Genomic DNA, 12,470 nt, shown 5'->3' with positions numbered 1-12,470 from the left:
ACCGATTGACTTCTTATCCAAATGTCAAGTTTTTTTATTATAATTTATAAAAACGTCTCAGTTATTTTCTAGTTAATTACAAAATTTACATTTTACTGGTAAAATCCTTAGTAATTATTTTACAAAAATTGCTTACATAATAAAAGTATATAGAAATGTAGTTCTTTTTTCCTATCTCACACGACTGACGAATACCTCATAGTACTACTGTTGTCTTGAATGTTATCCTTAATCACATTTTCTGGCTCTGGTTCCTCTAATTCGATTTTCTCGTCATCATCCTTCTGCCAAAGTAAATTAAAATGCATTACTTAAAAAACGATCGCAATGTATCATTTGATGAAAATGATATTAATGAGAAATAGATTATACTTTTATGTCATCAACATATCCTGTACTCGGTATAAAATAATTCTCGTCATACTCTGGCCAAGTACGAAAACATTTGTATAGTTCAAAAAGCTGGGTAGGGGACAAATCCTTAAATTTCGTACAAATGTCCAAGTCTAATGCAATCAACTTGGGGCCACAACCAGGGATCCAATTTCTACAACAAGAAGATTATTAAAATTTCTGTGCTAGAAATCATTTGTACAGTTTCAGAAATATTAATACATACTCCATTTCGCTTATAATTTTAATTTTTTTTGACCTCATACAATATTTGAGAAAAAACCAAAATGCTTTCAAATCGTCTTTACTAATCAAATCAAACGTGTTACTTTTGGGCTCTAGTTTAATGACTTGCATTGGTATGTCAATTGAATGGATATTATTTATTAGCTTCTTTTCTGGCCAAGGTGCAAAAGCTTTCCTGGGCACTTCACCAAGACATTTAAATTCAAAAAACAAGTGTAGAAAAATACTCTGCTGATTGTAATATCGCTGTAACTTTTTATCATCTGTGTTACATACTTTTACTCTCTGAAAATACATTAAAATAGAATACATTAATTGGAATATTTACACCAGTTACTAAATCAACCATAATCAATTACAAAAACATACCTCCCAAATTTTTGATGGTAGAATTAAAAAAAAAGTAACTCGCCCGTGCTCATACAATTTTGTTTGTTGAAAAAAATTATGGATTAATAAAGATAAAAAATTTCTGCTTGGGCAAAATGCTATTATTTGTGCACAAGGCTCATTTTCCCATTCATGATATGGTATATCAGTAAGGTAAGTATCGCTAATATCATCACCAGTATGTTTATCAAGAAGTAAAATCATCCATGCATCAAAAAAATTCAATTTCCTTAAATCAAGACGATTATTGTGTTCTGCAATTAATTTTCCTAAGGGGCTCTGTGGACTGTAGAACTTTTCATATTTTTCGTATAAATGGATAGAAGGCACACCAATTTTCAATAATTCCTGAGTTAATAATCCCAAGCCTGGGTTACATTCTATAACAAAAGAAGTATTCTGCATCAAATCTTCTGAGATCATCAAAGCCAGTTCCTTAGCAGTCTTGGGATCAAACAAACACAGTTTTGACGTAGAACTACATTGTTTTCTCAATAACTTCTTTGGTATACTATCCATAAAGTATTCTAAACCAACATCTTTTAAATAATCACGCACTGCAGTGGATACTGAAATATTTTCAGGTGTTTTACTATGCTGTTTCACTTTTTCTGCGACAACTATATCATCATTTGTAAAATACACATTCCGAGCAGTTGTCAGTGACCTTTGAAAATAGCTTGTTCGATTGAAACATAGTAAAAATTTTCTACCTAACATTTTAGTTGATTTATCTGTTACATATGAGCATAAAGAGCAAAAATATAAAAAAATAATTATTTTGAAAATTTATAAAGTAGGATTTGTGACAAAAAACTGAATGAATTACGAATTTTTTTTTAAAGCACCTTATAGCTTTATATATAATCATTGACTCTCGTTGTTTCGTAACTGATTCGTTTCATTCTGTTTAGTCTTGTAAAATAAAATAATAATCGTTGATCAACAAATTTCTTTCTGTTTCACGTGCTTACAACTTTAGTTTTTCTTTTTTTCCTTCGGCACATAGTGCTACCTATCTTTTACTAATGTGTAAGTATACATCAAATGTGCCGATATGAACAAATATTTTGAGGTTAAAACAGAATTCCTATAGGTATAGATATACTGCACAAGAGGGCGACATACACATATATATAATAGTCAAGCCCCTTGAGCCATCTGTTGATGTCTTATGAAAATGAACACGGCGAATAAAATCTTATTCTCTATTCAGGGACAGGGAATTTCTGTATTACCTGTATGGCTGTATATTGTTATAAACTTAAAACTTATATAAACTATAGAAGCAAAATAAAGTATACAAGCAGACATTTAGAAAATGGGTTATTTATTTACATTTATATTACAATGTTGATTCAATTTGATAATTCTAAATTAATTTATATTTTATTATATATCATGATATATAAGTACCATATATACATTTAATTTCTTCGTCTTCGGACTCGAGATATTCGCCAAGCATTAGGTTCTTCATACTTGTTATAGAGGGGTTCAAGTCGCTGATTCTTTTTGAATTTACTTAATTTAGTAGGATCACTAAATTTGAAAAATGCAGGTGCAAATTCAACAAGCCATTTTGGATCAATCGTCGTAACTTCTCTCATGTATTCTTTTGTTGTTTGCACTAACTCATGGTAAACTACCCATTCTGGTTGTCGATTAAACAGTGCACTACTTGGATGAATATATACTACTTGGCTGTCCACAAGTGTGCGATAACCTTCTTGAGGATCTTTCTTAGCAGCATTTCTAAAGAAACCAGAACATACTGCTTTTTGAACCCGAACAGTATTTTTTGCAGCAGAAACAACATCAAGTTTATGCCTGTCCATAATGCCAAGCAATTGCTTACGCACATCTTGAGCCCTTTTAAGTGTCCGAATTTGTACGAAATTCTCATAACACCAAGCATTGCTAAATTTATTATTTCTCCATGAATTATAAACAGCCAAAAGTGTCAAATGATCTCCTTCTGCTTGATTAAATTTGGCTTTTTTCTGATCGGCTAATGCTTGTTTATCCTTCGGTCTGTAAAATACATTTTGAACAGATAGCATGCTGACAATTGTCAATATTTCGTCAGAACACTGTAGATGAACACTCATGATAAGCATTTTTGAAAGATTTGGTTCCAGAGGAAATTCTGCCATTCTTCTGCCAAGACGAGTCAAAAGACCTTCATCATCAAGTGCACTTAGACTATGAAGTGATTCTAAGGCCATAATGAGCGATTCCACTGGTGGGGCATCCATAAAATCAAAGTGTAATAAATCATTGATGCCCATTGTTTTTAGTTGTAGAACTGTAGTAGCTAAATTTGTACGCTGAATTTCTGGCACAGGTGTAGGAAGCATTTCATCCCTGTAAGCTCTTTCTGTGTACAATCTATAGCATTTTCCAGGACCAGTTCTACCAGCTCTACCTGCTCTCTGTTTAGCTGCGGCTTGACTGATCGGAGTAACAATGAGGCTATCCATACCCGTCTTAGAGTTGTATACCTTTTGTTTGACAAAACCTGGATCAACTACATAATAAATGCCGTCAATCGTTAAACTTGTTTCAGCAATGTTAGTTGCAATAACAACTTTTCGAGAACCAGGTGGTGCAGGTTCAAATATTCTTGTTTGCATTTCTGAAGGTAGCGCTGAGTAAACTGGCAATATAATTAATTCTGGAACATCAGGTCCAAGAGTTTTCATGCGTTCATACAAAATTTCACAAGCTGTGTCAATCTCTTCTTGACCAGTAAGAAATAGCAATATGTCACCAGGTGGTTCGCGTAAATGGATTTGCATAACTGTGATAAGTGAAGCATCCAAATAGTCTGTTTCAGGTTCTTTAGTATACATTACTTCTACTTCAAATGTTCTTCCAGGAATTGTGAATATTGGAGCTTTAAAGAAATATTGAGAAAATTTCACTGCATCAAGGGTGGCACTAGTCACAATTAATTTAAGATCTGATCGTCTTCCTACAGCTTGTTTTAGTAACCCAAACAGCACATCAGTATGTATGGTTCTTTCATGAGCTTCATCCAACATTATCACGGAATAAGATTTTAAATCTAAATCCATCAAACATTCTCTTAACAACATACCATCTGTCATGTACTTGATAACAGTTTCAGGACCAGTACAATCTTCGAAACGAATTGTATAACCCACTTCTTGACCAAGACGACAACCAAATTCTTCAGCAACTCTATTTGCCACAGACATTGCAGCAACTCTTCTAGGTTGGGTGCAGCCAATTTTTCCTCTTGATGTAAAACCCATTTCTGCTAAATATTGTGTTATTTGTGTAGTTTTACCTGAACCCGTTTCACCAATAACAATTAAAATTTGATTATCCGTCACAGCTTTAACAAGATCATCTTTTAATTTATAGATGGGCAGACTTTGACGTTGCTCTATTAAACTCAGGTTAGTTTTCTTTCCAAATGAACTCTTTTTACCACCTATAACGTGTTTTTTCCATTCAGGTAAATCCTGTGTTTGTAAGCCAATTCCTCGCATACTAGCAGCTGCAGATGTGGAATTATCAGCATCAGGAAGAGGATCGATCCAATTTTTGTGCTGCCCAGCAGGAAGGGAATCTATTTCTTGTTCTCTTTGCAGCATTTTTTGTTCTCGACGTTCTTTGGCTAAAGCGCTTTGCATCATAGCTGCTTGTGCAAGAGAACCATCAGGATTTTTCACAATCCTAACTGGACTTAAATCACCAAGAGCTCTTCCATGCCCATTCAGGAAAGGAGGCTCTTCTTCTACAAGTTCGATCTCAACATCTTCTTCCTCATCATCCTCTCGTGGTAGAACACCAGTTTCAGTATCAAATTCTGGTAATTCACTTCTGTCAATACAAGATGCTGCAAGCATTTGTTTGATCTCCCACTTTTCAGGTGATGATAACCTTTGTACTCTTTTCTTTGAATACACTTCGTCCTCATCATTATTAGCCTGAAATTCTAGCAGTGATACTGGACGATCTGGATTTCTCAGAACTTGTTCATCTTCTTCCCGTTTACTCAGAACTGGATTTGGATTAAGGTCACATCCACTTTCCTGATCTACATCTTTCATGCTTAATGATACCTTTTGACCAGTGATATTTAAAACTTTCACAAACACTTTTTCACCACGCGTAACAACATCACTAGCATTAACAACTCTTCCTTCTCTTCGAAGTTGAGAAATGTGAACCAATCCTTCCGAGCGTTTACGGAGTCCATCTAGTTGCACAAAACATCCAAAAGGTACTACGTTAGCTACTTTGCCAGTGTAAATTTTTCCAACTTCAAGTTCTTTTAATTCTTCTGAAAAATTAGATCTTGTGTTAGAATAAGATCGTTTCCGCGAATGAGATTCGTCGCGAGAGCTTTCACGTTTTTGTCTAGGACTGCGACTGGATCTTCGTCTGGGACTACGGCTTGATTTCCTCTGTCTAGGGCTGCGACTGGACTTCCGTCTGGGACTCCGGCTCGATTTCCGCCGTCTAGGGCTTCGACTCGACTTCCGCCTAGGACTTCGACTCGACTTTCGTCTAGGACTTCGACTTGACTTTCGTCTAGGACTTCGACTAGACTTTCGCCGTCTAGGGCTTCGACTCGACTTTCGTCTAGGACTACGACTGGACTTTCGTTTTCGACTTCGAACAGAACTATCGTCATCGTTAGATCTGTTTTTCCGTTCAGTTCTATCTTTATCCAAAGAGCGGCTTCTTCTTTCATTTTTTTCAGAAGTTTTTGATCCACCAAGATTCTTAGCATCTAATTGCATTAACATGTCATCCACAACATCACTTATATTCGTGTTTTTGTTGTCAACAACATTTGCTGGCTCCTCATTTGGAAGTGCCAAGGCAGGAAATTTGTAGGCTAAATCATTTTGTTTAGAATTTTCAGGTTTATTTTCTTTTACTTTTTTTGGTTTCATATGCTGAATGATTCTTAATAAATTTGCAATAAATGAGTCTGCAAATTCTGCACCTTTTTGAATCAGTACAGCCTTGAAACTGTCAAATGTATTATTCTCTTCTGATAAATCAATTATAAACTCAGCCAAATCCTTGTCATTAAACCCAAGATGATTTTCCAGTTCTGTGCAGATTTTTGACACCAATGAAAGGTGCTCAAGTTTCTGGACTTCGTCCATGTTTAACGTTTTAATTTTTGGTATTCTCGATCGACTAGAAGAAAAATATAACAAGATTAACCATCACTGTATATGAGGACATGGCATACTTATGTATTTACTGTAAATAGCGTCCGCGTGTTTACTGGAGTTGTATATCTATATATGAAAGTTATATTTGTACATTCTCAATAAAATGATAGCATTTTTTCACAAACAAATAATTTATATTGTAAAATAAGAGAAAACAAAACTAGAGATGTTATATTAAACTTTAAGATAACCAGATAAGCAATCAAGTGAGAAGCACACAGTTATCGGCCGCGGAGACAGACTCTTATATGAAAGCTAGGTTATAGTTGATTCAACAATACTTACATTAAGCCATATGTATTCGCCCAATCAATGAAACTTGAGTTTAGTAAAGGTTTTCTGTCGCAGTAGGCCAAATGGTCAAAATCTTCATTTTGCAATAATATTATATTTACTTATAGGAACGTCACTATCAATGTCCACTTCGTGTTCGCTTCGCTAATCGCTATACCGCACTGCTTACATATGGGCAATATAGGTATATAGGTATTATAAGAGTCATAGGGGGGGGGGGGGATAAATGAGGGCGCTACCGGTCACGCACCCGCAGCCTATACTACCGATAGAGAGACTGAGACTACTGAGAGTGAGAGAAATCCTTCGCAATATATATGTATATATATCCGATCGATCGGGCACCGTCAGAGGGCGCTGAAACCGGTCGCCCAGTTGATACCTATAATAATTGTTTAAAATATAGAAGTCCTGATTAAAAGTTAATTAATTGTTTCAGCTTCTATAATAATATGACGAAGCGACGCGGGATTTTTAAAGATTTGAATGAGCTTAAAAATGCTATCATGCGCAAAATTAGTTAAACGCAATATTCATTAGTTTATTTAAAATTAAAAAATAAATAAAAATATAATATTATTTTCCAATTTTTTATTTTCTTTGTATAAACTTGTATAATTGCAATCAATAATTGTTATTTTTCAATATGATCATCACACACATTATATCTATATACCTACATATATTGAAAATACACTACTTGTATACATATATAGTGTAATAGCTGATAACTATAACCTGCGTGTAATTTATATATAGGTATATGTATAACTAGAAATCAGCTGACTTGAAATTGATTTTCTTTATACACACTCAGACCGAAACATGTAGTGAAGATTGTATTTTTTAAAATCAAGTACTTATAATAATATAATAATAAGGCCTTTAGTTATGGATCTGATCGGCTGAAAGATATATATATATAATTTTAATAATCAGTTGGTATATCGAAATATCACAACAGCATACTGCAGATAACTGTAAAGATTTTCAATTGATATCAAATAAGGTATGTACACAAATATACATACATATACATTTGCGAACACATATATCAACGTGAGATAACGGAAACTTTCCAGTTTTTGACTACTTATGCCGTGTATTATTTTTTGCAACAGAAGTTAGATTATTAATCGATTTTTGCCGTGTTTACTATAGAAGGTACCTATATCATGAACATTGTATTTATTTATAATATTAAAAAAAACGCATTTCATTCATAATTTTGATTATTAAAGATTATTATCTTTATCTGAATTCCAATTTTTTGTATTTTTGTTCTTGTTTGAGTGAGTATTTAATTATAAGAAATACAGCAATGAAAATTTTCTAAAGGCTTACTCAAGCATATCACCTTGAGCCTTTATGGTTTTTGTAATAGCCTTTTCATGGTCTTTTATCCTCAGTAGCTTTTTTGTTACACTATTGTTCTTTTTACATCCAGTGAATAGAATACAAGCTGTTGAAGTTGCCATTGTTGAATTTACCATCAATCATTACACAGTTAATTTGGATCTAGGACTTTGAAGATATTGTATAGAATTTGAAAATCATACTTTTGTTACAGTTAAATTTATCCCATGTTATAAAAAAATGGCACAAAGCGGAGCCCTGATAACACGTCTAGTGGCGTCTTCTGTAACAGCAGCAACAAGAGCTGGTAAAATAATCAGAGATGTAATGAGTCAAGGAGAACTGAATATTGTGGATAAAGGGACAAATGATCTACAAACTGAAGCAGACAGGTCAGCTCAAAGATGTATCGTCACTTCTTTAAGTCAACAATTCCCAGGTGTTACTATCATTGGTGAAGAAGAACCCTCAAACTGTGAAGTACCATCTGACTGGGTCGTCACTGATATGGATCAAGAAGTTTTAAAAGTAACTCTTCCTCAACACTTGGAAAATGCTAAAGCTGAGGATCTTTGTGTTTGGGTAGATCCTTTAGATGGTAAATATTCAGTTCCATACGCAAATTAGTTTTTAAATCAATTTTTAAGTTTTAAGTTTTAAATAGGAAATACTACAAATAAATTCAAATTCCAGGAACTTCTGAATATACTCAAGGCCTTGTGGAGCATGTGACTGTTTTGGTTGGTGTTGCTCTTGGGGATAAAGCGATTGGAGGAGTGATACATCAACCGTATTTTAAAAATTCTGAGAATGGTACCTGGGGTAGAACAATATGGGGAATCGATGGAGTAGGAATCGGAGGTTTTAAACCAATTCCACCTCCTGAAGGAAAACGAATCATAACTACAACACGGTAAATTATGCATCGAAATTATCAACTGTAACTCGTTTGAGTTTTGAAGATTTTTTGATATTAATGAATTCTATTATTTTCAGTTCACATTGTGATAGTACTGTACAAGGTGCTTTAGATGCTTTGCAGTCTGACGAAATATTGAGAGTTGGTGGAGCTGGTCATAAAGTAATAATAAACTACATTCTAAATAAAATAATTCTACCTATTTTTTAAAAAATTATATATTTTCTTTATTTAGGTCATGCTTTTATTGGAGGGAAAAGCTCATGCATATGTTTTTGCTAGTAAAGGTTGCAAAAGATGGGACACTTGTGCTCCTGAGGCTGTGTTGCATTCAGTGGGTGGTACTTTAACTGACCTTCATGGTGAAAGGTATGTTTATAACTCCAAGACAAGTTATCCCAATGTGGGAGGCGTCTTGGCTACAGCTCCAGGCCAACAACATCAGTGGTACCTTGCACGCATTCCAAATGAAATAAAGCAGAGACTAGTGTAAAAACAGTTTTCTACGACAAACTTTATTGCTACAGTAAAAATGGGTGTATATATATTATATATTATACATGTATATAAAGAACAAAATATTTCACTTTAGAACGGTCTTAAAAGCCTTTTTCACTGTCATTGCACTGCCTAAAATAGCAGACACACCTACATATATATAGCCCGTTTAATTGATAAAAATGACTTTCATTTTCTTATTTCATTTCACCGGATTTAAAATTTGTAATTAAAAACAAATTATTTACAATTTAGATTTCAACAATTGCCGCAATTCTCGGCGTAAAATTTTTCCCGATGGATTCTTTGGAATATCTTGTAAAAACCGTACTCCTCCTCGAAGTTTTTTCTGATTTGAGACTCGTTCTGAAGCATAAAATAAATTTCATGTTAGTTGAATAATATTCAGTAATGAATAAAACAATTTCCAATGACGTAGAGCCTACCATTAACATATTTTAGAACGCCATCAGCAGTAACTTTTGCATTTGGTTGTTTGACAACAAATGCAATAGGTAATTCACCAGCTACTTCATCTGGCAAACCTACAACTGCAGCATCCTTGATTTCTGGATGCGTTAATAAAATGGCTTCAAGTTCAGCAGGTGGCACTTGAAAACCTTTATATTTGATAAGCTCTTTTAATCTATCAACAATATAAAAGAAACCATCATCGTCATAATAGCCAACATCTCCAGTGTGCAACCATCCTTCTTCATCTATTGTTGCAGAAGTGGATGTTTTATCTCCACAGTATCCTTTCATTATCAAATCACCTTTGAAGCATAATTCACCTTCTTGATATGGGCCTAAAGTCTTATCTGACCATTTGCCACTGTAATCTACTGGTATAACTTTGCCTGAAATTAAAATATATTAGCTGCTTTCTTAAAAAGTTAAAAAAATCATTATATTATAAATTATATCTACCTAAAACGCCTGGCATTAATCTTCCAGCACTGCCAGGTTTATCACAATTCTCTGGAATCTTTACTACAGTCAAAGTTGTTTCAGTCATTCCATAGCCCTGTCTTATTTCAGGATTATTTAATCTCTTTTTGACTGCATCTTCAATTTCACGAGAAAGTGGAGCTGCTCCACACCAAATAATTTTTACAGATGACAGATCATAATTATCTACAATAGGATGTTTAGCTAAAAATACCATAAGTGGTGGAACCAAACTCAAAACCTGAGTTTTGTATTTTTCAATGGTTTCCAAAAATGCTTCCTCCTTAAACGTGGAAAAAACGATTGCTGTGCTACCAGCTATAATTGAAAAGATAAGAACAGAGAAACAGTAGGCATGGAAGAATGGCAATAGGCATATTATGGTTTGATCTTGCATCGCTATTCCTACAGACCCATCTAGCATAGTTTGTATTGTCGAGAGATAATTTTTATCAGTAAGCATAACTCCTTTAGGCATCCCAGTTGTCCCACTTGAACATAATATGGATACCACATGTTCTGTCACTTTCACATTTGTAACTTGAAAGTTTTCAATATTTTTCGTGGGTATGTTGGAAATCAGTTTCCCAATACTTGGTACATCTACATTTGGCTCTTCTAGCATCAGTATTATAGTTGGAGTCCAGGAAAGTTCTTTAACATAGTTTTTGACAGATTTCAATACTAATGGCGAAACAAAAATAAGTTTTGGCTTTGAAATGTTAATTGTGTGTAAAAATTCCCTCTGCGAATACATAGGATTCAAGGGGCACACTGTTGCACCCACGAAAATAGTTGCACATATCGAAACAGCCCAGCCTAGATTATTTTCACTGCAGATAGCTATTCGGTCGTTCAGTTTGATACCATGATTTCTCAAATAAACAGCTAACTTTTGACTTCGAGTTAGAATGTCTTTATAGGTGAGTTCTTCCCCAGTCTCTTTTTGTATCTGAGGAATTGATTAAAATAGTAGGATTGACACGAACTATTTTATCAAAAGCTTTGGTTCTTAACTTTTTTGTTATAAACATTACCTGAGCAATTTTAGTCCCATGTGTTTCTAGCTGATTATGTATCAGCTGTCCTACGGTCATCTCCTCCGGAAACACGAACAGATAATCCGGTCCACGGAGAATATTAGAACTTTCCTTCATCTTCTCAATTTTTTAATTCCTAAACAATCTAGCAAAAAAAAAACTTAGATAAAATCAACTAACTAAATGGCTTAAATACGTAATTGAATCTCGTCAACTCTCTGCATTACGACTGCATCGAGCATAAGCAGAAGCGTCAAGAAATCATGACTCCGCAATATTCGCAAAGTAAAAATGCCTTTGATAAAAAAAGCAATGTCGGCGATTAAGTCGAGTAGATACCGCTGATTAGTGCTTATATATATAAACAAGCAGCTATAGCAGACGACCGATGAAGCGCAGCGGACGCCACAACGATCGGAATGGAAAGTTATATACCTATACGTTACGTTACGCTTCGTACTTTATGCGTGTATATGTATGTCTCGACTATATATATATATATATATACTGGCTGCCAATCGATCGCAACTTCACAAATGCGTCGAGAAAAAAATACTTACTGGTAGAAAATTCAGAAAAAAAGTTAGCCTTCGCCCGCGTTAATAAGCGCGAGATGACTTAATATTTGCTTTTGGCAAAAGACCGGTTTTGCCGTGTGTATACATACACATACAGTACCGTAGAAGAGAGGCGTGTCGGCCGTTTGTGATGGAAATGATGCGCCGTGCATAGGATTTTCTATGTACCTACAATACATATAAGTATAGGTAATTGACGATTCTGCGCACATACTTCTAGCAGTGTGGAAATTCCGGATTGCTTGGGGGGTTGAGGGTTGCGATCATTTTGATTTTGCCGATTTCACAGCAAGTAATCAGAAATATTTTACGCTTGTCTTATACGGCTGGAAATTTTTCTTTTATCAATGAATGCAAATGATGAAAGGAAAAGAATTTAATTATGTAACTTCAAAAACTTGGTGTAACAATGAAAATAGTCGGTTTTTATGTTAAAAGCGTGTGTGAAATTAAATAAAATTACAATGTAAAACAAATGCAATTGTAAAAAAGTGATAAGCTTGAGGCTTCAGTAAGTAGTTTTATCTTATTATAATTAGTGTATGAATTCACATATGTATGTGCATACATTAACATG

The 12,470-nt window shown here is 34.3% G+C and overlaps 4 protein-coding genes across 9 annotated transcripts; 1 reads left to right on the top strand and 3 right to left on the bottom strand.

Moving 5' to 3' along the window:
* Positions 1–5: 5 nt before the first annotated feature.
* On the bottom strand, positions 6–2,162 carry LOC100121237 (dimethyladenosine transferase 2, mitochondrial). The gene is made up of 5 exons (XM_008207331.4): positions 1,878–2,162; positions 1,009–1,763; positions 620–924; positions 373–547; positions 6–284 (listed from the first exon to the last, which is right to left on the bottom strand). Exons 2-5 carry the CDS (start codon positions 1,747–1,749, stop codon positions 177–179), a joined length of 1,329 nt encoding a protein of 442 aa, XP_008205553.1. The 5' UTR covers positions 1,750–1,763; positions 1,878–2,162; the 3' UTR covers positions 6–176.
* A 176-nt stretch (positions 2,163–2,338) lies between these two features.
* LOC100118513 (ATP-dependent RNA helicase DHX8) lies at positions 2,339–6,825 on the bottom strand. The gene is made up of 2 exons (XM_008207336.4): positions 6,543–6,825; positions 2,339–6,219 (listed from the first exon to the last, which is right to left on the bottom strand). Exon 2 carries the CDS (start codon positions 6,183–6,185, stop codon positions 2,457–2,459), a length of 3,729 nt encoding a protein of 1,242 aa, XP_008205558.1. The 5' UTR covers positions 6,186–6,219; positions 6,543–6,825; the 3' UTR covers positions 2,339–2,456.
* A 439-nt stretch (positions 6,826–7,264) lies between these two features.
* LOC100121277 (3'(2'),5'-bisphosphate nucleotidase 1) lies at positions 7,265–9,417 on the top strand. 3 transcript variants are annotated; one of them, XM_031929550.2, is made up of 6 exons: positions 7,316–7,560; positions 7,673–7,715; positions 8,122–8,505; positions 8,601–8,820; positions 8,904–8,988; positions 9,062–9,417. In XM_031929550.2, the coding sequence occupies exons 3-6, from the start codon at positions 8,148–8,150 to the stop codon at positions 9,317–9,319; spliced, it is 921 nt and encodes a 306-aa protein (XP_031785410.1). In that variant the 5' UTR covers positions 7,316–7,560; positions 7,673–7,715; positions 8,122–8,147; the 3' UTR covers positions 9,320–9,417. The 3 variants fall into 3 exon arrangements, with proteins under 3 accessions (XP_001604882.1, XP_031785410.1, XP_032455592.1); XM_032599701.1 differs by having other exon boundaries at positions 7,337–7,560; positions 7,634–7,715; XM_001604832.6 differs by lacking the exon at positions 7,673–7,715 and having other exon boundaries at positions 7,265–7,560.
* Positions 9,317–12,274, bottom strand: LOC100121299 (4-coumarate--CoA ligase 1). Of its 4 annotated transcripts, none has more exons than XM_008207338.4 (5): positions 11,876–12,274; positions 11,313–11,460; positions 10,255–11,227; positions 9,771–10,184; positions 9,317–9,690 (listed from the first exon to the last, which is right to left on the bottom strand). In XM_008207338.4, exons 2-5 carry the CDS (start codon positions 11,430–11,432, stop codon positions 9,569–9,571), a joined length of 1,629 nt encoding a protein of 542 aa, XP_008205560.1. In that variant the 5' UTR covers positions 11,433–11,460; positions 11,876–12,274; the 3' UTR covers positions 9,317–9,568. The 4 variants fall into 4 exon arrangements, with proteins under 4 accessions (XP_008205560.1, XP_031785409.1, XP_032455585.1 ...); XM_031929549.2 differs by having other exon boundaries at positions 11,983–12,060; XM_032599694.1 differs by lacking the exon at positions 11,876–12,274 and adding an exon at positions 11,751–11,847.
* Positions 12,275–12,470: the final 196 nt, after the last annotated feature.

Source organism: Nasonia vitripennis, chromosome 4 (genome assembly GCF_009193385.2).
Source record: "Nasonia vitripennis strain AsymCx chromosome 4, Nvit_psr_1.1, whole genome shotgun sequence".
Classification (NCBI taxonomy): Eukaryota; Metazoa; Arthropoda; class Insecta; order Hymenoptera; family Pteromalidae; genus Nasonia; species Nasonia vitripennis.
The sequence above is the reverse complement of the archived record's forward strand: the minus strand, read 5'-3'. Positions and strand labels throughout refer to the sequence as shown.

Excerpts from the sequence above, each read along its gene's own strand:
- LOC100121237 (XM_008207331.4), bottom strand. The coding sequence starts at position 1,749 with ATGTTAGGTAGAAAATTTTTACTATGTTTCAATCGAACAAGCTATTTT. Across the intron at positions 925-1,008 it reads TACCATCAAAAATTTGGGAG|AGAGTAAAAGTATGTAACAC; the intron begins GTATGTTTTTGT and ends ATGTATTTTCAG. Across the intron at positions 285-372 it reads GATATGTTGATGACATAAAA|AAGGATGATGACGAGAAAAT; the intron begins GTATAATCTATT and ends TTACTTTGGCAG.
- LOC100118513 (XM_008207336.4), bottom strand. The coding sequence starts at position 6,185 with ATGGACGAAGTCCAGAAACTTGAGCACCTTTCATTGGTGTCAAAAATC.
- LOC100121277 (XM_001604832.6), top strand. The coding sequence starts at position 8,148 with ATGGCACAAAGCGGAGCCCTGATAACACGTCTAGTGGCGTCTTCTGTA. Across the intron at positions 8,506-8,600 it reads TTGGGTAGATCCTTTAGATG|GAACTTCTGAATATACTCAA; the intron begins GTAAATATTCAG and ends TTCAAATTCCAG. Across the intron at positions 8,821-8,903 it reads CGAATCATAACTACAACACG|TTCACATTGTGATAGTACTG; the intron begins GTAAATTATGCA and ends TATTATTTTCAG.
- LOC100121299 (XM_008207338.4), bottom strand. The coding sequence starts at position 11,432 with ATGAAGGAAAGTTCTAATATTCTCCGTGGACCGGATTATCTGTTCGTG. Across the intron at positions 10,185-10,254 it reads ATTAATGCCAGGCGTTTTAG|GCAAAGTTATACCAGTAGAT; the intron begins GTAGATATAATT and ends TTTTAATTTCAG. Across the intron at positions 9,691-9,770 it reads CGTTCTAAAATATGTTAATG|AACGAGTCTCAAATCAGAAA; the intron begins GTAGGCTCTACG and ends TTTATGCTTCAG.